Source organism: Hylobates moloch, unplaced genomic scaffold, assembly GCF_009828535.3.
Source record: "Hylobates moloch isolate HMO894 unplaced genomic scaffold, HMol_V3 SCAFFOLD_14, whole genome shotgun sequence".
Taxonomy (NCBI): Eukaryota; Metazoa; Chordata; class Mammalia; order Primates; family Hylobatidae; genus Hylobates; species Hylobates moloch.
Genome location: NW_026652289.1, coordinates 57416385 through 57441359, shown reverse-complemented (window position 1 = coordinate 57441359; position 24975 = coordinate 57416385). Strand labels below are relative to the sequence as shown.

The 24975-nt window shown below is 45.7% G+C and overlaps 1 protein-coding gene across 1 annotated transcript in view; it reads left to right on the top strand.

The window, feature by feature from the left end:
- THSD4 (thrombospondin type 1 domain containing 4) overlaps positions 1–24975 on the top strand; it is a 663778-nt gene that overhangs the window by 68629 nt on the left and 570174 nt on the right. Inside the window, exon 3 of the mRNA XM_032174674.2 lies at positions 578–939. Coding sequence (XP_032030565.1) covers positions 578–939 — 362 coding nt within the window. The remainder of the gene's footprint in view (positions 1–577; positions 940–24975) is intronic.

The following is a 24975-nucleotide window of genomic DNA, read 5'->3' as shown; positions in this document are numbered from 1 at the left end:
CACCACCTTTAAGAGCTATAACACTCACTGTGAAGGTCTGCAGCTTCATTCTTGAAGTCAGTGAGACCACGAACCCACCGGAAGGAACAAACTCTGGACACACTAGGAAGTGGTGGCAGGGGTGTAACCATAGGCAGTCCGGCTCTAAAGCGGTGGCCTCTCAACCACTGTGTCCAGTTCCTTGCCTTTCCCGCAGGGTGACACAAGGCATGTCTTCCTTGCAGTTTATGGGAAGTCCAGTCCCTCTGGCGGGAATCCGGAAGACCGAGTTGGAGGTTAAGGGGGACTCCTGAAACCGCCTAAGAGGTGAGGGTACCATGCACTTAGAGCCCTCCAAGGCCATGACACCCAAAGCCAGGGCCGCATTATGACTTTCGCGGGGCCTAGGCATTTTTGCCTTCGCGGGGCCCTCTTTCCTCCAAAAACTAACTCTAAACCAGGCTGGATTGTATTAATACTTGTCTTTGAAACAGACTGTGCCTACTTGTGCCTGATGGATAAGTCGACCCTGCTCAAAGCTTTTTGGGTGAAGAGAGGAGCGGTGTTCTGGTCCCCTAACCCGCCTCTGTCTCCGCAGGTCCCGCAGCGGATGGAGTCGGAGGGCGCCCCCGAGGGCGGCGGCGGCGGCGCCCCGGGAGTGTGGGGCGCCTGGGGCCCCTGGTCTGCCTGCTCGCGTAGCTGCAGCGGCGGCGTGATGGAGCAGACGCGGCCCTGCCTGCCCCGCTCCTACCGCATGCGCGGCGGCCAGCGGCCTGGCGCCCCCGCGCGCGCCTTCGCGGACCACGTGGTATCGGCCGTGCGCACGTCTGTGCCACTGCACAGGAGCCGCGACGAGACGCCAGCGCTGGCCGGTACGGACGCCAGCCGCCAGGGCCCCACCGTGCTGCGAGGCAGCCGGCACCCACAGCCCCAGGGCCGCAAAGTCACCGCGGACAGAAGGTACACGCCCGCCCCTGTCTGTGCCCCTCCTCCGTCCCTGTCCCAGTTTCTGCCCCTGTCCCTGCCCCTGCCTCGCAAGCTGCTCTGCACCACAGGCAGTGCGACTAATGCATTGCTCTGCCAGGTGGCAAGGAGCTCTGGGCTTCACGAAGCTCCTTTCACCTTTTGATTTATTTTGCAGCCTTGTAAAGCGTTGAGGCCACTCCCACCTCCCTCTGTGGTTCTGAATAATCTTCAAAGCCAGGCTAATTCTGAGAATGCCCTTAGGAAGAATTTTAGGGAGGTCTCCTAGAGGGGTGAAAGCAGGAGGGGAGTGCTGGCCTGGTCCCGGGAAGGAGAGATCCTCAGGCTTTGGATTAGAGCTGAGGACACAAGACGGCAAGACGTGTGTCTAACCGGAGAGCTGATATGAGTTGCCAATCCTAGGATAAGTTGAATGTTTGGAGCCTTAGAATGCTCCAAAGCTGTAGGCTTCCAGATTCTGTGAACTTTTCTAGTAAGTTTCTCCTAAGTTTTTTGAGTCAACACATTGGTTTGAGGATATGTCTAAGGACCTAAACTGTTTCGGAGTCATAAAATGTAAACTCTAGAAATGGCATAGTGTCATCAAAATAGTGGTATAGCTCTAAGAAGCATAAATATGCCAAAGTAGGCATTGCGGTGCTGAGAAGAGCTTGTCAGTGAGTGAAGCAATAGATATTAACAGATCACTGCATTCATCCGGCAGTATTTGTTGGGTGTCTTGGTGCCTAGGTTCCTGATAGATCCTGGGAGAATACTAATGCAAAAACAGTAACAAAAAACAAATGTGGACAAGAACAGAAAGTGTAAGATGTGCTCTCTGTGCTTAAGAAATGCATAATTCATTTGTCAAGCCCTGTTAATGCCCAGCAGGCAGGGCCTGAGTTTATCAGGTGGGCTGCCTTGCCCCTCTTGCCCACTCACAGTTCAGCATCAGTCTCCATGGCCACCCTTTGCCACAGTGGCCACTTGCTGCATGAGAGTCTGTCTTAGCTCGGTGATGTAAGCTGTCACTGCCAGCCGCCTGAAGGTGGAAAGGAGATGCAACACATCCACCCTCCCCAGCCACATGCTCTTTACCTGGTGCAGTAGGGGTTTGGAGAGAGAGGACCATTTCAGGAAGAAGGGTTCTTCAGCTGAATTCTGAAGGATGAGCCAAGTTTGAGTAGACAGAAGAGAGGAGTGAAGAACAGTGAGTTCCAAGACTGAGCATGGAGGGGGAAGGAGAGAGGCAGCCCCAAAGGGATGCTTCCTTCTCTCTCTCTCTTTCTACATGGAAACCTGAGCACCCTCTAGGAGGGTCTGCTCCTAAAGCCGAAGGCTAGATGTATGTTGTCTCTTTTGATCCCAACCACAATCCCATAATAGCGTAGCTCCATAGTCCCTTATTTTTTTTGAGACAGAGTCTCACTCTGTCACCCAGGTTGGAGTGCAGTAGCACCATCTGGGCTCACTGCAGCCTCCGACTCCGGGTTCAAGCTATTCTCATGCCTCAGCCTCCCGAGCAGCTGGGATTACAGGCTTGAACCACCATACCTGGCTAATTTTTGTATCTTTAGTAGAGGTGGGGTTTCACCATGTTGGCCAGGCTAGTCTTGAACTCCTGACCTCAAGTGATCTGCCCACCTCGGTCTCCCAAAGTGCTGGGATTATAGGCATGAGCCACTGCGCCCAGCCCATAGTCCCTTATCTGAAATACTTATGGCCAATATGTTTTGGAATTCAGAGCTGCCCAGATTTTAAAAAGGTAATTCAGACTTATTTCACATGTTAATAGCATTTCTTCTGTAGTATGGGACAGCATCCCATAATCAAACATATTATTATTTCTGCAGTGAAACATATGGATGTTCTCACCAAGCAGGATACAACAAAAAGACCATAAGTAGCCTGATACCAGTTAAGATCAGGTTTGTGGCCAGGTGCGGTGGCTCACGCCTGTAATCCCAGCACTTTGGGAGGCCGAGGCAGGGAGATCATGAGATCAGGAGATCGAGACCATCCTGGCTAAACATGGTGAAACCCCATCTCTACTAAAACTACACACACAAAAATTAGCCAGACGTGGTGGTGGGTGCCTGTATTCCCAGCTACTCGGGAGGCTGAGGCAGGAGAATGGCGTGAACCCGGGAGGCAGAGTTTGCAGTGAGCCGAGATCGCGCCACTGCACTCCAGCCTGGGCAACAGAGAGAGACTCCGTCTCAAAAAAAAAAAAAAAAAAAAAAAAAAAAAAAAAAAAAGATCAGGTTTGTTGGCCAATGAGTTTTGTCACCAAACTGACAAAAACCTGAAAAGGAAAGACAAATCTTGATTTTCAAAACTCTTAATTTTAGAATTGCAAATTTATAATAGTTAAGGTTTATTAAATATCCAACCTGTATTTTCAGTCACTGTTCTTTTTTTTTTTTTTTTTTTTTGAGATGTAGTCTGGCTCTGTTGCCCAGGCTAGAGTGCAGTGGCACCATCTCGGTTCACTGCAACCTCCACCTCCTGGGTTCAAATGATTCCTGTGCCTCAGCCTCCCTAGTAGCTGGGACTGCAGGCATGCACCACCACGCCTAGCTAATTTTTGTATTTTTAGTAGAGATGAGGTTTCACCTTGTTGGCCAGGCTGGCCTCGAACTCCTGCCCGCTTTGGCCTCCCAAAGTGCTGGGATTACAGGCATGAGTCACCTTGCCTGTCCTCCCCATGCACTGTTCTTATCACTTTACACTCATGATCCTATAAGAGAGTTGCTAATAGCATCTTCATTTTAGAGGTGAGGAAATAGGGTCAGGCTTGAAACCCAGGCCATCATGGCTCTAAGGACGTGACCTGATGAAGTAGATGTTATAGCTGAGGAATCAGAGGACCTAGAGCCAGTGGACAAGCTGAGTTTTGAAGGCGGTGCTAGTCACCCCCAGATCCCTGCAGTACTCATCCTCCTGCGGGTGCCAGCTGAAGGGTTGGAGGGCTGGATGTGGGTGGGGCCTGAGTGGGAAAGAGGCTTCTTGAAAGCCTCTGTGGTTGAGAACCTAGAAGAGCTGCCTGAGGATCAGGCTCTTGTTGGCCACAGGCCTGTGCTGCAGGCATTGTGCCTGTGTGTTTTGGCAGCAGGAAATTTTTTTCTTCAAATGTATTGACGGGGGCCAGTTAAACTGTTTACTATGAAGTTCCTGCAAGTTTTTATCATGCTCTTGTGATTTGACAGTTACTGATGAAATAATCCAAATATTAGCCTGGGAGGCCTATGCTGCCTACAAATGTCATGCTCCTTCCGGCTGATGAAAATCACATTTGCTTATATTCATCAGTCATTAGGTACTTGCATAGTATATTTGACCCCAAGGAGAAATGTCAGCATGTTTTCAGGATGGCTGTCCGCTCCACTCTCTGTTTCAGGTTTGAGGAAAAGGCTGTTGGAGTTAAGATGTTTAAGAAATTGTTAGGTTGCTCTGCTAGGCAACAGGAAACTTAATTGGAGTCAGATAACAAATGAAGCTATTCAACCTTCCACCAGATATTTATTAAACATCTACTATGTTGTAAGGCCCTGGGACATACATAAAGGTGAATAAAAGCTACGTTTTGGGACCTCATGGCTCTTGCTGACAGGCTAGAGCAGTTGTTTGCAAAATTACCATTTTTTTTTAAGCAGAAGAATCGGTTCTGCAAAATCAATCTTAGATGGAGGCTCAGTTTATGTAATAACACACGTAACATCTGAGTTGCTCTGGTTGAAGCCTCAGAGGTATTACTGTAGAAACCTGGGGTCAAGATCCAATGGAACAGTGGTTTTCAACCTTGACTGACTGTTAGAATTTTTTTTCCCATCTTTTAGAAACCCTGACACCCACGTCACACTCCAAACCAGCATCGGAATCTCTAGGGGCCACCCTCAGATGTTGGTCTGATTCCAGTCCAGCCAAGTTTGGGAAGCACTGGTCTGGATGAAGCTCTTTGGAGACTCAAGTTTCCATGGAAAAGATTTTGGGAATCAAATATTGTCTAGCAGAATTTTCCAAGTTTGGTGAGCACGTATCGGAATCACTTGCTGTGGAGTGGGTGGCTTGTTAAAAAGAGAGTTGCCAAGTCCCCACCATCTCCCATGCCTAACGGGGATTCTGATTTGTAGGTCAGTTCTATGTCCTACGTGTCTTCATTTTAAATGCTTCTGATATAGCCTAGAGTTTGAGAACCACTCCTCTAGACGGTTGGAAAAGACGCACATGTAAATGCCTTCAATATAAGGCAGTCTGAGGAGATAGTAGTGACAATGGCTCCCATGTTGAAGCATGTCTTCTGTGCAGGCATTCTTTCAAATGCATGACAACATTTACAGTTACACAACCCTGTGAGGCAGAAACTATTATTCACATTTTATAAACAATGAAACCGAGGCCTGGAGGAATGAAGTGACTTGCTCAAGATTACCACTTGAGAAGCAACAGCACTAGAATTCAAAAGAGGTCTGCCAGAGTCTGACACTAAAGTTCTTTTCACTGAAATGGGTATTCTGAAAATGAAGCTGCTGACTTCCAGCTGGTGTGTTCAGAAAAGCTGCTTGGAGATTGGGCTGTCTGAGCCATGTCTTGACAAATGGCTGGGATTTAATAGTGAAGGCTTAAAATGAGCTGCATCTCTTCCTTGCAATGTTCAGCTCCTTTAACCAGGGTAATCTTCTTTGCATCTAATCCTAGGCATTCTGTGAGTTCAAAAAAAAATTAGAAGTCACAATCTCTATTCTTGGGGGCCTTACACTTTGGTGGTGGAGAAGGGCAAACCCAAAAAACACTGCCCACTCTGGGAGACGGTAGAGATATGAACAGGGTTCAGGAAGAAGGAATCCTTGTGGAATGGAACAGTCAGGGAAGACTGCACAGAGCAGGTAGGATTTGATGAATAAATAGAATTTACTTAGCTGGAATATATCTGGAAACTTCTTGAGTCCACTTGCTTCCATATCAGGCCTTTGTCTCATTAAAACAAGCACATACATAGTATAAATCCTACTCTAAAAAGCCTCAAAAATAACATCAATCTTCATTGGAGCTCTCCCAAGGATTCAGAGCTTAGGACAGTTACACTTCTCTGAGCCTCAGGGGCTTTATCTTTCAAATGAGAGTAATAATAATACCCATCATGTGGGGTTGTTGAATAATTCAATGAAATAATACATTCATATTGCCTGGCCCATAGTGGACGCTCATTAAATACATTCATATTGCCTGGCCCATAGTGGATGCTCAAAGCGAATGCTCTAACTCCCATTATGGGTCTAAAGGCTGGTATTAGATAGTGTGTTAGAGAGAGTTCCAGTTAGAACTCAAGTGCAGCAGAAGGGATCAGGTGAACTGGGGCCACTCAGGAAGACAGGGAGCCAGGAACTGAGCTCCCGTGCAGATGGGTGGGACTCTGGGAAGCACAGACTGGGTGCAGCCGAGACCCTAGTGTCTGTGCTCCCTGCTCTATGCCCCTTCTTAGTGTGGCTTGCTCAGAAAAATCCTCCACAAAGGGTGGCATTCCCCTGTGATTTAGTTAGGGCAATGGCAGCCTGGGGAGGTTCCAGGCTAGGGGGTTCATCCCTCAGGTCTTGGCCAACAGATTCCATAATGGCACTCAACCAAGTCATCTTTCACTCCAGGCCCAAGGCTGTGTCCCCGTGATGGCTAAAGGGGAAGGGGCGAGTAGGGAAGAAAGGTGTTTAGGTGAGTCCTGCAAAGCATGCCGCATTGTAGCAACTCACACCTGTGAAACCGAAGAGACTCCTTGGTAGGAGAGACTTCCCCCTCAATTTCTGGAAATGGGTACCTGTAGGTAGACTAGAGGGTGCTGGAAGGAGCCCCTGTTACTATAGGACCCCCCTTCAACTTTTCTTCCTCCAATTATTTTATTGTGTTAAAATGCACGTAACATAAAATTGACCATCTTAACTATTTTTAAGCATACGGTTCAGTGACATTGAGTATATTCATACTGTTATGCTACCATCACCACCATCCATTCACAGAATTCTTTTTATCTTTCAAAACTGAAACTGTACCCATGAAACAATAACTTCACATTCCTTCCTTCCCCCACCGCAGCCCTTAGCCAACCACTATTCTACTTTCTTCCTCTATGATTTTGACTGCTCTTAAGTATCTCATGTAAATTGAATGATGCCGTATTTGTCTTTTTTGTGACTGGCTTATTTCACTCAACAGAATGTCCTCAAGGTTTATTCCATATTGTAGCATATTCCTTTTTAGGGCTGAATAGTATTCCATTGCATGTGTAGACCACATTTTGCTTATCCTTTCATCCATCGGTGGACATTTAGGTTGCTTCCACATTTTAGGAATTGTGAATAACAAACACTGCTATGAACGTGGGCGTTTTCAGTTCCTTTGGGTGGAAATTGGGAAGTGGAATTGCTGAATCATAGGGCAATCATATTTTTAGATTTTTTAAGAACTGCCATATTGTTTTCTGTAGCAGCTGCACTATTTTACCTTCCCACAACAGTGCACAAGGATTCCATCCTCACCAACACTTGTTATTTTCTGTTTTTTTGATAGTGCCCATCCTAATGGGTGTGGGGTGGTATCTCATTGTAGTTTGGTTTGCGTTTCCCTAATGATCAGTGATGTTGAACATTTTTTTATGTGCTTAATGGCCGTTTATGTATCTTCTTTGGAAAAATGCCTGTTCAAGTCCTTTGAAGACCTTCCCTTTTATAACTCTGAAAGCAAGGTGGATTTCTTCCCATTCCCAAAATGTCTGGGGAAAATGGCATCCAGAAAGACTCCCTGTGGCCCAGAACCCACAACCTAACAGAATGTACACAACCTAACAGAAATGTGTTGTAAATGTCTGTTGGTCAGTTTCACCCAGCTTCCACAAAGACAGGGTATGAGAGAGTGCCCTCTCTTATTTGAGGACTTCAGGTGATTCTTTTCACCACTCTCGTGCTAAAGGGCCTGATATCTGGCAGGCTTTCCTTCCCGCTGGATTTCCTTGCCTTTGCCTACATCAGCCAGCTTTTCTGGTCATTCATCACACTCATTAACCAGCTGGAATCTGGGGAATGGGATATTTGATGGCTTTAATTCAGATTCTCAAGTATGAATTTGAGCCAAGAAGTGCCAGGTTGACAACTTTCTTCTCTTGGAGACAGTTGTGGGTGGCTGGGATATGAAAGCCTCAACTATGAAAATCATGACCCTGTTCCCACTGAGGGGAGTGTGTCATATTCCTCAGGTGTTTGGGGGTAGAAAGAGGTTGAGGAGGGTGGGCTTCCCAGAACTTCCCAGAGCAGTTTCCTATAGAAGTTTTTCTGTAGAGCTGATTTCCTGTTGGGAAGGAGTCTGGTGGGGCGAGGAAAACTCTTACCCAGGCGTGCAGACCCACACTTCAAGAGCAGTTTGTGGCCAGCTCTCAATGACTGGGGCTTTGAAATACAGTGCTTTATTAGAATCTAGAAGAACAGGAGCTACACACCCTGAAAGGCTGTAAACTACAGGATAGTTATGAGTGCAGCTTCTGGAATTGACAGGTTTGGATGCCCCATCTGACCCTGCCACTTGCTGGCTGTGTATCCTGCTGACGTTACTTAACTTTTCCCTGGTGGGAATAATAATACACCTACCTCATTTGAGTTGCTGTGAGTTGGATAACTCACACCACATGCTTAGCACAGTATCTCCTGAGTGCTCAGTAAAGGCGTCTCAATGCCTTCCACATGCCAGACACACTGGCAGTTGTTTTGATCTGCAGCATTTTATCTTGTCTTCATTACAACCTGTGTGACAGATGTGTGGTGTTCTCATTTATGGATGCCAAACTCAAGGGTCAGGGAGTAAATATCTCCTTCAAGGTCACGCAGAAGGCAAGCAAGAGAGCACAATCCTGTGTGACATCATGCTCTTTTCAGACCTGCTTTTCTAGAAAGCCCTTTGCAAAGTGAAAGGTAACACTCATTAATTTAGCTAAGTTTGATAAACTAACACCTCTTTGAGATGGAAAATGAAATATTTCTCTAATATTTATCCCAAAGCTTTTAGTGTTATATAGGAACACTGAAACTGGCTCTACTGTGAACTCCAGAAGCCCAGAGGAAACACTACTCGCTGTCATTAGAAGCCGGCCCTGCAAAGTCTTCATTCACATAGTTATTTGCTGTTAGGGCTGCCTCTGGATCTCAGGGCTTAATAGACATTGCCTTGTTTAAAGTTTTGTTTTCATTTGAATTCAGCCAATATTCTTTGTGTATTTGCTTTGGGCCAGGCACTGTGCTCAACACAGGAGGGGTAGACAGGTGAAAGAGGCGTGGTTTTCCACGACCTCCATGTCTGATGAGGAAACAGCTCAGGTATGAATACCTAAGGGAGTGTGCTGAGTGTTCTACCTGGGGGATGAGCCGAGGGCTGTGGGAGCAGAGAGGTGGGACTAATTCTTAGGGAACAAGGTCACTTCATGGTGGGAGGTACTTTCTTGAATGATTAGTTTGCATTTTTTAGGTGGAAAAGATGGGACAGAGCTGGGAAAGGCTTGGTGTGGTTGGGGGATGTGGTGGTTTGCTGACACGAAGTGGAGAAGAAGTGCTCCTTATCCTTGAGGGGCTCATGCTGGTGGGGTGGAGCAGGAAGACAAGCAGACATTTACAAGTCAAGTGCCCAGGGAGGAGTGGGGAAGACAACAGAGGACTGGAGGAGCCAGGGAAGGCTTCGGAGGAATAATTGAGTTGTGCTTTGAAAAGGAAAGATTTTAGCAGAGCCCAAGAGTGAGGAGGGCCTTCCTGCAAAGAGCAGATGGTCAGGGTGGAGACCTGGAGGCATGAGTGAGCGTGTCATGTTCATAAATGGTCTGATGGGGCTGGAGCACAGGCTGTAAATGAGGGAGTGTCCAGGCGAGACTGGGGGAAGTCCACAGGCTCCTTTCCAGAGAGAAACTTTAAAGCAGTCCTAAGGGGACTGAACAAGAAATTCTTAGAGTAAGACAGTCCCTATAAACACGGATGGCCAACATTTTTTCCGTGAGATGATGTATACAGCGTAAAGCCCATCTAAATTTCTCTTTAATGCCCTGTGCTTTTCAAACTGTTTGGCTATGCCATCTACCACCCCGTCTCTGTCAATCCAAGAAGCCAGCGTTAACTGGGGGCTAAGGCTTGACCCTGTAGTTTTGTTACAGGTGTATTAGTTTCCCATTGATGTTGGAAAACTCACTACACACTTAGTTGCTTAAAAAAAAACACCACTTTATTCGCTTACAGTTCTGAAAGTCAGAAGGCTGAAGTCAAGGTGCTAGCAGGACTGCATTCCTTCTGGGGGCTTCGAGGAGAAACCATGCCCTTCCCTTCTCCAGCTTTGAGAGGCTGCCTACATGCATTGGCATGTGGCCCCTCATCCCATCACTCTGATCTCTTGCTTCTGTAATCTCATCTCCTTCTCTGACTCTTATCCTCCTACCTCCCACTTATAAGGAGGACCCCTGTGATTATACTGGGCCCACCCAGGTAATGCAGGATAATCCCCCATGTCAAAATCCTTAATTTAATCATCACCACAAAGTCCCATTACCATATAAGGTGACATTCATAGGTTCTGGGGGTTAGGATGTGGACATCTTTGGAAGGGAGGGGGGACATTATCAGCCTACCATAATAGTACTTGCATTTTGGGGTCTTATGATTACTCAAGCAATAGGACAACTTCTGTTCCAGCAGGACCACCTGCTACTTTCCCCCATCCACTCTGGTTGTTGTTTATGGGAAATTTAGTGATCCTGTTTCCCAGAAAAATGAAGAAGAGGAAAAACCACGCATCCCTACCCTACCCTTAAGCATTCTTCTTTAGAAGTGTTTATGAAGGAGAGTGACAATAATGAAGTTAAAAATAGTAAATGCCCAAGGCAGCCAGTATAGAATAAAGAGCTTTGTATCCCAAGTTCAGAGTTCAGTCCTCAGCTCTTATGAATGCTTTGATCCTGGACAAGTCACCTCATTTCTCTGGGCCTGAGTTTCTACATTCATAAAATAAAGAGGTCCTTATTCTAGTCATTAAGGGGTCTTGCTTTTTATTGATGCATTATTGAGACCAACTGCTGTTTTAAATGTTCCTGTCATCTTTTCTGCCACCCAGAGTAATGGGAAGAGAAGGTGACTAGGAAGTGCAGCTCTCAAGCACATTTTCTTTTTCTTTTTTTTTTTTTTTAATTTTTTGAGACGGAGTTTCACTCTGTTGCCCAGGCGGGAGTGCAGTGGCACAATCTTGGTTCACTGCAATCTCTGCCTCCCGAGTTCAAACGATTCTGCCCCAGCCTGTAGCTGGGACTACAGGCGCGTGCCACCACACTCGGCAAATTTTTGTTTTTAGTAGAGATGGCGTTTCACCATGTTGGCTAGGCTGATCTCGAACTCCTGACCTCAAGTGATCTGCTTGTCTTGGCCTCACAGAGTGCTGGGATTACAGGCGTGAGCTACCGTGCTGGGCCTCAAACACCTTTCCAAACATGCTTCTGGAATGTGATGGTTTTTCTCTGTAGATGCACTGACATTGTAACTCCTCAATTCCCTCCCTTCAGACTTCTGTCTCATGAGTTTTTCTTAAAAGTGTTGTTCACACGTCTGTCCTCCTTTTGCTAGTCTCTTCTTGGACAGCCCCCTTCCATGGAAGGGATCACTATTTCGTGCCTTGTAGAAACCCCTGGGCTGGGAATCATTAGACCCCACTTCCTGTCTCAGCTCCATCATCTGCTAACTGGGTGACCTATGGGAATCACTTAATGCAATCTATAAAATGTGAATAATTATATGTCCTCTGCCTACCACACAAGGCCTGTTGTGAGGGTCAAATGAGGTAACAGCTGTAAAAGTACTTAAAAAAACATAAGACACCATTCAAAAACAACATGGCTTGATTATTTTGTTACCATTGACTAGATAATTTTTGGGATTTAGAGACTTGTGTCCTTTTCTGTAATTTGTTGTCTGTGTGTCCATGTTCACGTGTGTACGGGAGTATGTGCGTGTGTTTGCATGTGCACACATGAATGTATGTGTGTTTGTTTGAAAGGTTCATTCATTTTGAAACAGGACAGCCTGGATCAGGCCTGGATCACAAGTTTTACCCACACATTCCCACCTCCCCTGGAAACTGTCCCTGGCTGCAGGTAGGAATCATTTGTTTTTTCAGCTCCTCCTTTCCCGTGCTTTGTTGGAAGCTACTTGCATTTCATCGGTAATAACTTTGGAGCAATATGTTGTTTCTTTCCTAGGGGCCCCTGGAGCTGACTGGGCCTCTTCATGATGCTGGATAGGAAAACTTGCTGTTAATTAAACTTCACAAAGCCACACGCCGATTTCCTGACCTTCAGTCAATACCCAGGGAGTCTTGTTACCTACAGGGGGGCAGAAACCACATAGCAAGAAGTGAAATCTTTGGCCTTATCTGTGTTTCTCCTTGGAAAACCTCCCTGGCCATCCTGGGTAGTTAGCAGAGAAAGCGGATACAAGTGTTTGAAATGCATACTCCTTGTTTTTGGTATTTTTGTTTTCCTACTTCAAGGGAAATTTTTTTTTTTTTAACCTTCTGAAGCAGGAATAGCACTTAGTCCCTGAATTGTTTGACGAGAAGTTACCTGTTGATGCTAAGCAGATAAACGGTGTTCCAATATGCTTTGATTTCTAAATCAGAAACCTTAGCCCTTTTCAGTAACAGAGTTTGTAGCAGAGCTAGGCCTGATGGTATGTACATTTCTGCCTGTAGGTTAGGAAGGATTGGAGCCAGATTTTAAGCTTGAGTTACTCTGATCTCAGACAAGGCTCCAAAGAGCCCTTGTTCATTTCTTGCGGTATTTCATTAAGTGTCAGAAGTATTTCATTAGTTATCAGAACAAAGATCACAGTCGCCATAAGAATGCTGCATTGAACTTTCTCCAAGTCATTCATAACTCCGGTTCCAGAAGAAAGATGCGATGGGCTATGGAAAAAGCCTGACTGCAATATGTGTGTCCCAGAAGGGGGATCTCAGTTCTGCATCTGGAATCCACTAGGGCTTTTCCTCCAGTGCACACCTGGTGCCAGCCTGCGATGCCTTCATATGAGGATGGGAGGAAGGAATTTCCCGCGTGTGGGGGTTGCTGTCGTTTCCTTTGCTCATCCTACCTGCAGGAGCCTGCACATATTGTTGATTCAGTCATAGTAATCACAGCCATTTTTGCAGGACCTACTATGTGCCACATCATTGACATGTACTATTTGAACCTCAACCAGCCCCAGTTTACAGAGGACACTGAACTAAGGTAAAGAAGTCCCCAGCGTCCTGCTCCAGGAAGAGACGGAATGGGATTTGAGTGCAGGGTTCCCTGACCCTAACATCCTTGCTCTTCTCATTGCCATCCCGAGCCCACAATGTGGACACAGGTAATTTACGTGAGGTTTAGGGGACACCTGCTGTGGTTGCCCTGTAATACACATGGCCTCCCTGTTGGTTCTCAGGATAAAGTGCTCACATCCCTCAAGGGTTTTTTAGGTCCTCACTTGCTTGTCAATCCATAAGCCCTTTTCTGGATGTGTAGTCCTTTTGTCTCATCTCTATTAATAGTAACAAGAGCAATGACAGCTGATGTTTATCGATGGTTTCCTCTGTAGTAGGTTGAATAATTCCCTGCCCTCTCCCACTCAGTCTTCAAAGATAGCAGGTCCTAGTCCTGGAGCCTGTAAATGCTAACTTACTTGGAAAAAGGGTCTTTTCAGATGTGATTAAGTATCTTGAGGTGGGGAGAGTATTCTGGATTATTCAGGTGAGTTCTATGTGCAATTATGAATGTCCTTATAAGAGACAAGCAGAGGGAGATGTAATGTGCAGGCACACAACAGGGTGGCTGATGTGAAGATAGAGTAGAGAGAGACTTGAAGATGCAGCTCTTGAAGACTGGAGTGATAGAGCCACAGCCAAGGCATGCTGGCAGCCACCAGAAGCTGGAAGAGGCCAGGAAACAGACCCTCCCCTAGAGCCTCTGAAAGGAGCACGGCCCTGCTGCCACTTTGATTTCAGCCTAGTGATGCTGATTTCAAACTTCTGGCCTCCAGAACTGTAAAAGAGTAGATTTCTGTTGTTTTAAATCACCAAGTTTGTGGTACCCTGTTACAGCAGCTGCAGAAACTAATGCACTGTAGGAGGCTCTGAGCTAAACCTCATAGGACCCTTATGCATAAACTATCTTTAGTGTGTCTCGTGTAACATGAGAAGAATTCTCTGCATACAGCGACAATGTGATGAGCTCTGGGTCCCAGAGCCAGTAGGCTGCAGAGCAGGGATTTAAACCAGAGAAGCTGGCTTTAAAGCCCAGCTCGTAACACTGAGTTATTCTCCCTTCTTGCTCCCAACTCCATTCTCGCCCTTATGCCCAGGTCAGGCCTTGCCCCAGAGCCTTCCTTTCCCCATTTATGGTTTAGCTTCCAAGCACACAATATATTTTATCTTCCCTCATGAATCTTTTTTCATGCAGAAGCATTTGGTTCTCTTGTGGGCCACATGGATCCAGCAGCAATTAATTAAAATTGCCCTTTTCCTCAGTGATTGGACCACAGTTCATTGTGGGCTAGTGCTGAGAACCTTTCCTTTCTTGATTTGGGGGGAAACAATAATTTTTCCCGTTTTCCAGTAAGTCCTCACTTGAAATAGTCCATCCCTGTAATCCTCTGTGAATGGGAATTTGGTATTTAAAAGCTCTACTGTGTTGCAATTGTTAAGCTCTTTAGAGGCTTGCCCTTGTTCATTCAGTCACATTTGTTAATATCTGTTCACACAGACTTACTAGCTTGGACAGGTTCTTTAATGTCTTTTAGACTCAGTTTCCTCATCTATAAAATAAAGTAACTTTGCTGTTTGCAATGATGGTTAAATGGGATTACACACATAATGCATTTAGCAAGTGTTTGATACAGCATAGCCATCTACATACAGAGTGTATTATTTAAATACAGTTGTCCCTTGGTGTGCAGTGGGGATTGATATTGATTCCAGGACTCCCCTGCGGATACCAAAATCTGAGGATGTACAAGTCCCTTTTATAAAATGGTGTAGTATTTGCATATAACATACACACACATCTTCCTATACTTTAAATCATCCCTAAATTATATATGATACTGATACAATGTAAATACTTTGTAAATAGTTGTACTGTATTGTTTAGGGAATAATGACAAGAAAAAAGTCTATGCATGTTCAATATTGAGGCAACCATCCATTTTTTTCACAATATTTTTGATTCATAGTTGGTTGAATCCACAGATGCGGAACTCATGGATATGGCTGACTGTACACTGTGCTAATTATTTTTATGGATAGGTAAACTCGAGTACAGATCTCTCCTGGCTTTAATTAACTGAAGGTGACAGACTTGCACCTAAATAACTTCCTCTAATGCAAGGAAGAAAGCTATGCCTCCTCTTATTATCATGATTGATAATTATGCTTGCGATGCTTCATACTTATAATAAAGAAAGAAATAGAAGTGATACAGAGTAAGTGCATACGTAGGCAGTGATATAGAAATTCAGAGTGGGAGAAACATCCAGCATATGAGAGAAATACCATTGCTTCCTCCATGAGCCTTTCACATAAAAGATGCTCAAGATGTGTAGTTGTGTTATAATCATTATTGCTGTAGTATTAATGTATTCAGCAGAACTTACTGCTGAAAATAGTTCTTCAGGTTCCTTCAGCCTGCTGGGGGTCAGCCTCTAGGGCAGAGGTCACTGTTTGACAGTCCCTGGGAGAGAGGGGATAGGATCTCCATTTGCTTAGCACCTGCTCTGGCCAGGCACTGGGCCCCACAGGTAAACTCATTTGGTCTCCTCTAAACCCCGTAGTCCTGGAGGGCTACACAGGTTCAGATTACAACCCATACTAACAACAGGCATGACTCCTAAGAGGGCTCCTCTTAGTTACGCTGGAGAAATGAATGCATTTACTGTTCTTTCATGCAAAGCCACATCCGTAGTCCTCAGTCCCATGTTTGGCTACCTGCCTCTGCAACAGTTCTCACATACCACATTGGAGACTCTGTGTCTCTTACCTTCAGGGCAGTGCAGCCGTCACGGTAACTACCATTTACAGAGCGTTCACTGAGGGCCAAGCCCTGTGCTAGGCGCTTTCCCTGAATCATTGAGTTTATCTGTACAACAGCCAGGGGAAGCAGGCATTGTTATCTCCATTTTGCTGCTGGAGACAGGGTGTGGAATGACTTGCCCACAATAACACAGGTAATTAGTGGCTGATCTGGCCTGTCTGATGGAATACCTGGGCTCTTTCTACCATCCTATGCTACCACCTCTGTCCCTGTTGGTCTCTTACTGTCTTCACATTCAGAGATGTCTTGCCCAGAACAAAATACAGCAAGAAAAATCATCTTTGCTCTGAGCTATCTAATATTCTCTCAACCTTAGCTGGAAGCATCTCTCTAATTTTAAACTTCCACTGACTCATTTCTTACCTTTGTGCGAATCCAGAAAGATGCCTCTTCCTCTGGTCAGATTCATCTTCTTGTTGGGAGGACACACTGGATTTCAACTCCCAGGTATCCTTGTGCAGTGAGTAACCTGCTCAACTGTAGGTGGCATCCTTGCAGCCTCTCCACCATTGATTTCTGTGGCACTAAAATTGGTTCCTTGAACACCCACTCACTTGTCCATATTCCACTCCTCCGGGCCCACACTGAATAAGGTACCCGAAGGTCAGTTCTGGAAACCCAGATCACTGTGATGCACAGCAGCACCCGTGAGCACTGTGGTTGGCTTGTTCTTAGGGAAACCTGGCTGATTTTCAAACACAATCCTAGAAGAAGAGAAGCTGCCTGATGGCAATATCTGGGGGTGCGAGTCTAAATCATCTCCTGGGGTCATTTCCCCCAGAAGGCCTGAGTCTTGTATTCTTAAGGTTGCTGCTCTGTTTTATTTTGGCAGCTGGTGTTGGGGGACAGCCCCATGGAACTCACATCCTGGGAGGCTGATGGGTGGGTCACTGAGGATAGGGTCTTCTAGAGGCTTGGCTTCCTGGTGCAAAAAAAGCCCTTTAACATCTAAGTGGCTCTAAAACCACCTTTCTGCTTCCTCTGCCTAGGTGGCTTGCCTCTTGACTCCTGGAAGAGCTCCTGAATCCATCTGTGAAAAGACCTCTCTCTTTTCACTTTATTGGAACACATTTGTCATTCCTTCCTGTGGCCAAACCCCCCGTAAGCCTGTGGGGTCCTTCTTTCCTAAAGGTTCAGAGCAAACCTGTCAGCTGATTCTCATGCTGGCCTTTAAACTCAGGTCTTCAGCACATTGGGGGGAGCAGCAGCAGATCTAGTCAAACCTGCAGCTAACGTATGTGATACTGTGTGCTGCACAGTAGGCGACCAGGGAAGCTTTTGTTTTCATCTTCTTAATTTTTATTTCCCTAAGTGGTCAGAGTTTTGCCTCTTATCTTCTGTAGACACCAGGTAATTTATTACCCAGAACAGCCCTGGCAGGAATTTCAGTCTTAGAACTTCTAAGAAGACGTCTGCACTCAACCTAAACCATTTGCTTGCAGCCTCTTTGAACTTAGCACATGATATCCTTTCTCCCTTTGGCAGGTGATCCTAGTGGAACAGGGTGGGTTTTAGGAAAACAGGGCTGTCTTTCCAGCCCGAGGCTGCACACTCCCTTCCTCCCAGCTTTCCTTGGCTCAGGCGGCTCCTTGGTGAACACACACGTTTCTGGTCCTCAGCTGCTGCTCCCTCCCATTTTTCCTCTCTCATTTAGGCTCTCAGGTCGCTCTAGGTAGCCACTGGCTACTGATCTAATTTTCCTAGCGCCCTTTAATTCCCACCCAGGGGTGTGGGGCTGCCTTGACTTCTTGCATATGGAAACTCCTAGCCTTTCTGTCTCTATGAATTAATCCAAAGCAGTAGCCTTTATTGACCCATTCGTTAGAAATGCTGAGCAACAAGGCTCTGGGCCCACCCGTATGTCACTTCAGCGTACTTTCCCAGGGTGCCTCCATGTCAGACTCGGAGCTAGTCTCAGGGATGATGCACACACCAGTAAGAAACAGGGAGTGTAGCCCTGGAGAATGAAACTTACTAATGCAGTGTTAATGTGGTAAAGGGGTGTGCAGGCTGCCCCCGAGAGTACTAACAGTGAGGAAAGCACATGGGTGCTGGTGTTTATGTTGGGCCTGGAAGTACAGAAGTAGGTAGGGTAGGGTTCCAGGAGGGAGTCTTGCAGCACAAGAGCCCCATGTGTTTGGGAAATGGTGAGTCATTAGTGATGGTTGGGAAAGGTTGTGGGCAGGATACAGGGGAAGGGAGACGAAGACCGGAGTTGAATCTGGGAAGATAGACTGAAACCAGATGATAAAGGGTGGAATGTGACATCAAACCAAATATGCCCTAAAACTGTCTTGGTTTGAACTTTATTTTCTAGGCAGAGATGAGCCAGGTGGGTCTTTCAAATAGAGAGTAATGACAAGGGCTGTGCTTAGAAAGACAAATCCAGTGGAGAGGGAAGTCAGAAGTGTGTGAGGTTCCTTACTTGGGTACCTGACAGATGGGGATGCTCTTAGCCTACTGGAAATACGCACAGGGGTGTTTGTCATCACTGAAAAGATTGGACCGGACATCATAGAATCATTGTTCTTCTTCCCGTAGGCTGTGAGATTCAAGCATATTCAGACTCTAAGAAGCTTCCACCTCAGCATGAGCTTGATGCTGGTCTGTGCTGATCTAAAATCTTTCTGGGAGTATATAACTTTTCTGTTCTTGATGGGGACAGTTCAGAGGAATATTTTGTCCTTCAGCTAATTCTGTTCCTCTGGTCTTTGGGGCTTACAGTGTATTTATAAGTGGGCATTTTATGTCCAAATTGAAATGTCTGCATATTTAGGCATTAAGATTACTGATTTGGTTTCTCTTTTTGACACTGCTTACACAGCAGTATGAAGGGGTAAGAAATGACAAATGAGTCTGCTTCAACACCACCTTACTGGGTCTGCTGCCCAGGGGAAATCATTGCCCAGAGTTTCCCTTTGATCAATTCGGAAATGTATTTTGTATATCTTGTGTACATTTTTCATATATTGTATACATTTTTTCTTTAAAAAAGCACACACACACACACACAAATGAGAGCATGTTTAGTGTCCTCGGCTTAGTATCTTTACTGTCTTATTCTTTTTCACTTAACTATGTTTTTGAGAGCTTTCTATATCAGTATATACACAGCTGCCTCATTCTTTTAAACAGCTTCATAGTACTCCAATATCTGAATGCACCATAATTAAACTAGCTCCTTATTTTCCTGTTTAAGGACACTTAGATTGTCTTTCAGATTTACAATTCACAACCACCACTCAGGTATGCAGAACACAATTTATTTTTCTATAACTAGATGTGGTTCATGAGCCTCTGCTTCTATTGCTGAAGGAAAACTTTGCCAATTCCAGGAGACTCAGAAGCTCAGACACTTCGTGTTAAGCATGATCAATTCAGGGTTTGTGTTCAGCTCAGTTAGGACTCTCTCCTCTCTCTCCTCTCCTCTTCCCAGGAGGTGTGACCTGGATCCCCAGGTGAGGGGCTCCTGTGCAGGCTTGGCAAAGGAAGCAAGCTGTCGGCCGTGCTTCAAGCTGTTGGCCACTTTCCACCCTTGCTGTGGCTGCTGCTGAAATCTCTGCATGTACCCTCCTGGCCTTCTGTCACCAAGGGCCACGTACTCTCTGGAACCACAAAGGGGTGACCCACCCACTCTCAGGTGGGCCCCTTCGCCTTGACGCCTCCCTCCCACATCCTAGTCAGGTGCCATGTTGGGACACTGGCTTCCCCATAAAGCGTGCAAGTCCCTTCTGTTCTCAGGCCTCTAAACACATCTGGGATTTCTATTGCTCTCCAGCCCAGGCCACTGCATTCTGTCCTAATCTCTGAATAATGCCTTTTGGTTCCTCCCTAATCTGCTTGCTAGTCAAACTCTCCACTCGCCCAGGCCGGAGTGCAATGGCGCGATCTTGGCTCACTGCAACCTCCACCTCCTGGTTCAAGCAATTCTTGTGCCTCAGCCTCCCAAGTAGCTGGGACCACACGCATGTACCCACCATGCCCAGCTAATTTTTGTATTTTTAGTAGAGATGGGGTTTCACCATGTTGGCCAGGCTGGTCTTGAATTCCTGACCTCAGGTGATCCACCTGCTTCGGCCTCCCAAAGTCCTGGCGAGCCACCACGTCCAGCCTGCTAGTCAAACTCCTAATTTCCTTGGGTTCAGAAAGGTCATTCGAAGGTCATAACACTTCTTCATAGTCTGTAGTATAAGCTCTACCTCTGCCTACTGTGCTCCAGACTTTGGCTCTTAATGGATAAAGCTCAGTTTTTCCAATCTAAAGAAACCTTTTCTCTCCTCATACTGATCTTTGAGTCTTCCCTTCTCTGGTGCTATAATCCTCAGTCTCATTCTAGAAGAACTGTGTGGAAAGAAGGAATGACTGAAGTGCACTGGCCAGTTCCTCAGATCACTGTCCTGCTGTGTTTTCAGGTGTCCCCAGGGCTGCAGTGAGGATCCCCACACTCACATCTCTGTGTGCTCTTACAGGCACTTGAGAAGGACTATTCCTAGGTGTAATTTCTACCACCTAGTGTTGTTTTAATGTCTATAAAAATCTTTTTAAAAGATACGTGTGGTCATACTAAAGTATTTTGGCAAAAAGCATTTCACTTGATAGTCATTGTGAATTACATCTCCCTCCTCCCTCTCCTAGCTTCAAGTGCCAATGCTTTGTATCAATGCCAGGAGAAACAGAGGAGTATCTGTCCATATTTTGGAGGCTGGCATTGAGGCAGCCCTCAGATGCAGCATCCTCACATTTGTAACCAGGACCCTGTGATACTTAGTCTCCGGGAAATCTGCCCCAAAACATTGGCTTGGGAGTTTAGCCTTGATATATAGTAACAGTTCAAAGTGCAAATGTGGCATAAAGGCTCTCTTTAAGCCACATGGACATTATTCATTAGACATAGTAAAATCCAGTAGTATCTCAGATTTTCTCCACAGAATCTAGTATGGGGACTTAGATTCCCCATTAATCAGCTTTCTCCAACAATAAATAGGCTTTCATCTCATGAGATTCCTTCTCATCTTCCCTATGGAAGAATTTATTTCTGTTTATGTAGCAACTCAACTTAGCTACCAAGATGCAAGGAATGCCACCTCTCTCTTTTTTTTTTTTTTTTTGAGACTGGGTCTTGCTCTGTTGCTCAGGCTGGCGTGCAGTGGCGCGATCTCAGCTCACTGCCACCTCTGCCTCCCAGTTCAAGCAATTCTTGTGCCTCAGCCTCTCCCGAGTAGCTGGGACAACAGCTGTGCACCCATCACACCTGGCTAATTTTTTGTATTTTTAGTAGAGACAGGGTTTTGCCATGTTGGCCAGGCTGGTCTGGAACTCCTGGCCTTAAGTGATCCTCCCACCTCAGCCTCCGAAAGTGCTGGGATTACGGGCGTGAACCACCATGCTGGCTGGAATGCCACCGCTCTTAATGCTATAAAACTCACGACCTCGCTCAGTGCAAGGAGACTTGCCACACGGGCAGGGGTGGTCAGCCTCATTGCCTGTCTGCCTTCGTGGAGTTCCACTTCACCGTGGGGTTCTTAGGCTCCACTCCTCTGGTTCCTCGAGGGCAGTCCCCGAGGCTGCTGCTCTGCGGGATGCTGTGGCCCATGTGGGGTTCATGTTAGCACAGCTGAGAGAGGCAGGGCCCCTCAGAGGAACTTGCCTGAGCTCTAAGGGAAAACAAGATGGAAATAAACACGGAGAGCCTAAGAAACACAAACAGCCTGGCTCTAGAGGGCAGGGCTCTCACTCTGCCCACTCCCCTCTGTCCTGGAAACTGAGAGGTAGGAAGCCCAACTCTAGCTCCAGGCTGCTGACAGCTTTGCCTGGGTGGCTTTCCAGCTCTGACAGCTCTTGAGCTCTTAATTCTTCACTCCTTTTGAAAATAAAGGCTGAGTCTCAGCCCCTGCTGGGTCCCTCTCCATTCTGAGGACCTGTCTCTTCTCTAGGTGTTTGATACCAGAAATGCTCTCACACAATAGATAAGACTTTTATTCCTACATAGAAGGAGGTGGCTTTGTCCTCAGGGCCATAATAGTTTAACAGTCTTTTAATAAGATACAATATTTCATATAACAGAAATTAAACAGGCACAGTAATGGTGAGGGGAGATTTTTCTCCCTTTGGCAATAGTGGTTTGAGTCATTCGTTTATTATTTCAGCTTTTCTAGGGTCAATTAACTGAGCACCTGTTATGTGCTAGTCATTGTAGTAGGCTATAGGGATATAAGAAATAAGACATAGTCCCTGCCCTGAAGGAGCCTGCAGCCTGGTAAACTAAGGCAGGTGTGCAAACAATAAGCATAATAAAAGATTGTGCTGTGACAGCTACATGAGGCCCAGTGGAAGGACAAAAGAGAAGGGCATCAATTCTTTGAAGGAGAAGGTTGGAGGGCGGTTTGGACCAGGAAAAACTTCATTGACACCAAAATGCTTCCATTGAATCCTGAAGGGTGACTAGGTCATTATTTTGGGAAACGGTGCTGGAGAAAGCAGCTGAGGAGGAGGAAACAGCATAGGTCAAAGCATGGAGAATAAAGTCCCTTGGCCTACTGAGGAGGTGCAAGTGGTGTGGGTGGTCCGTGCAGGGCCAGGGCTGACAAGAGATGCAGCAGGAGCCAGGCTGTATAGGTTGAGTGGATAAGCCAAGGAGTTTGGATGGAATGCAGAGAGAAGGGGTGAGTGGAAGAGTCAGCCGTCTTCAGGGGATGGTGGTACTTGGGAGTAAGACAGAACAGTGGTTCTCACTGTGGCCCACAGACCAAAAGCATCAGCATCACCTGAGAACTTGTTAAAAATGCAGATTCTCAAGCCCTGCCCTAGACCTCTTGAATCGGAGTTTTTGCAGGTGAGGCTTCACAGTCTTTTGTAACAAGTCTTCTAGGTGAGTCTAATGCTTGTTCAAGTTTAAGGACTACTGAGATAGAGAATATGGGAAGAGCTAGAGGGGCATCAGTTTTGTGGAAGAAAGATGGTCAATCCAGACTTGAGTGTGTTGACTTCGAAGTGACACGTGGAGCTATCAAAGTGCAGTCCCAGGACCCACCACATCAGCTTCATCTGGGAGCTTGTTACAAATGAACCAGAGGCCTGTCCTAGACCCGCTGAAGCAGAAGCTGGATTTTAATGAGACCCCCAGGTGACTTATGTGCACTTTTCAGGCTCTAGTCTGGAGGTTAGCTAGGCACGTGGGGTTGATGCTCAGGAGAGGGATCTTGGCAGGAGACAGAAAGGTGGGAGCTGTCAGTTCCAGGTGATGATTGCAGATGACACATTTCCAGGGTGAGTGTGTAGGGAGGGAGACTGGATGGAGTGACTTTGCTTGAGTCATCATGCTGACCGCTTAGCATTATCTTTGTAGAGCTGTGGAAGATCACACATAATGAGCCCTGGATGGCAGCCAGCCTGTTGTAAGGAAAACATGCTGTTTGCAGCCATTATCTCAACAACTATTATAGCAACAGCAATTTTCCCAGACACCCATTGGATGAACTGGGCCTGGAACCTGGTCTTAGAACCCTTACTGTGCACTGTCACGTTCTTCTTACGAGCCCTACTTTATGGTGGGGTGGGGGCGGGGTGGGGGTGTTCCATGTACTTATGTTGTCAGGGCTGGAAATGTGAACAAGTAGAAAAGAAATCACACATGATGCTCAATAGGCACTCATAGAAGTTGCTCAATAAAGGTTTGTTAAATATTGTTGAAACAAATGATTAAAAATTGCTTTCAGATTAAAAAAATGCATTTCTATCAGTAAGTTCAATCTGACTTTACAACATCCTTGTAAGTAAACATGCTTTCTTAAAGAAAACTTTATTGAGATATAACTTACATACCGTAAAAACCACCATTTAAAAATACTCTGTAACTCAATAACTTTGGTATATTTACAAGGTTTTGTGACTATCACGACTATCTAATTGCAGAATAGTTCCATCATCCTAAAAAGACACTCCATCCCTTTAGCAGTCATGCTCTTTTCCCCTCTCTCCCCAATCCCTGGAAACCACTCTCTGTCTCTGTGGATTTGCCTATTCTGGACATTCTATAGAAATGGAATCATATGTGTCTGGCTTCTTTCACTTCTTTCACTTAGAATATTTTTTAGGTTTATCTATGTTACAGTATATATCAGCACTTATGGCTGAATAATAATCCACTCTATGGATATACCAATGTTTTATTTATCTATATGTCAGTTGATAGGCATTTGGGTTGTTTCTGCATTTTGGCTATTATGAATAATGTAGCGATGAACATTCATGTATAAGTTTATATATAAATGTATGTTTTCATTTCTCTTGGGCATATACCTGGGAGTGGAATTGCTAGGTCTTGTGGTAACACTACATTTAGTCTTTCGAGGAGCTCCCAGATAGTTTTCCCACTAGGAATGTATGAGGTTACCAATTTATCTTTCCCAACACACTATTATCTGTCTTTTTTGAGTATAGCCATCCTAGTGAACGTGAAATGGTCATACTCTCATTTTACAGGTAAGAAAACTGAAGGTGCATTATTTGCCAAAGTTGGTAGAGCTATTAAATAGCCAAATTAGAGCTTTTCTTACGTAAAGGCAAATACTTGTATGATGCATACTCTGTGTGAAGCATTAGGTCTTTTGCTCTTAAGTCGTTTAATCTTTGCAACTATCTGTAACAAAGGTACTATTATTGTGTTTATTTTTAAATGAATACAAGGCCAGAACTGGGCTTGGAGTGCAGCTAGGGAGGTTCTTAGGGTGCAACATTTCAGAAGACATTACTCTCAGGTTCCTACCAGCACTTCCATGACCCTGACTGTTATCTCCTTAAATATTGCGTCCTGGTTGCATCACTGGCCTCGTCTTAATCCTGGTCCTGTTTGAAGGAACTGAGGCATACAAAGATTGGGTAACTTACCCAAAGTCTCCAAACTAGCAAGTAGC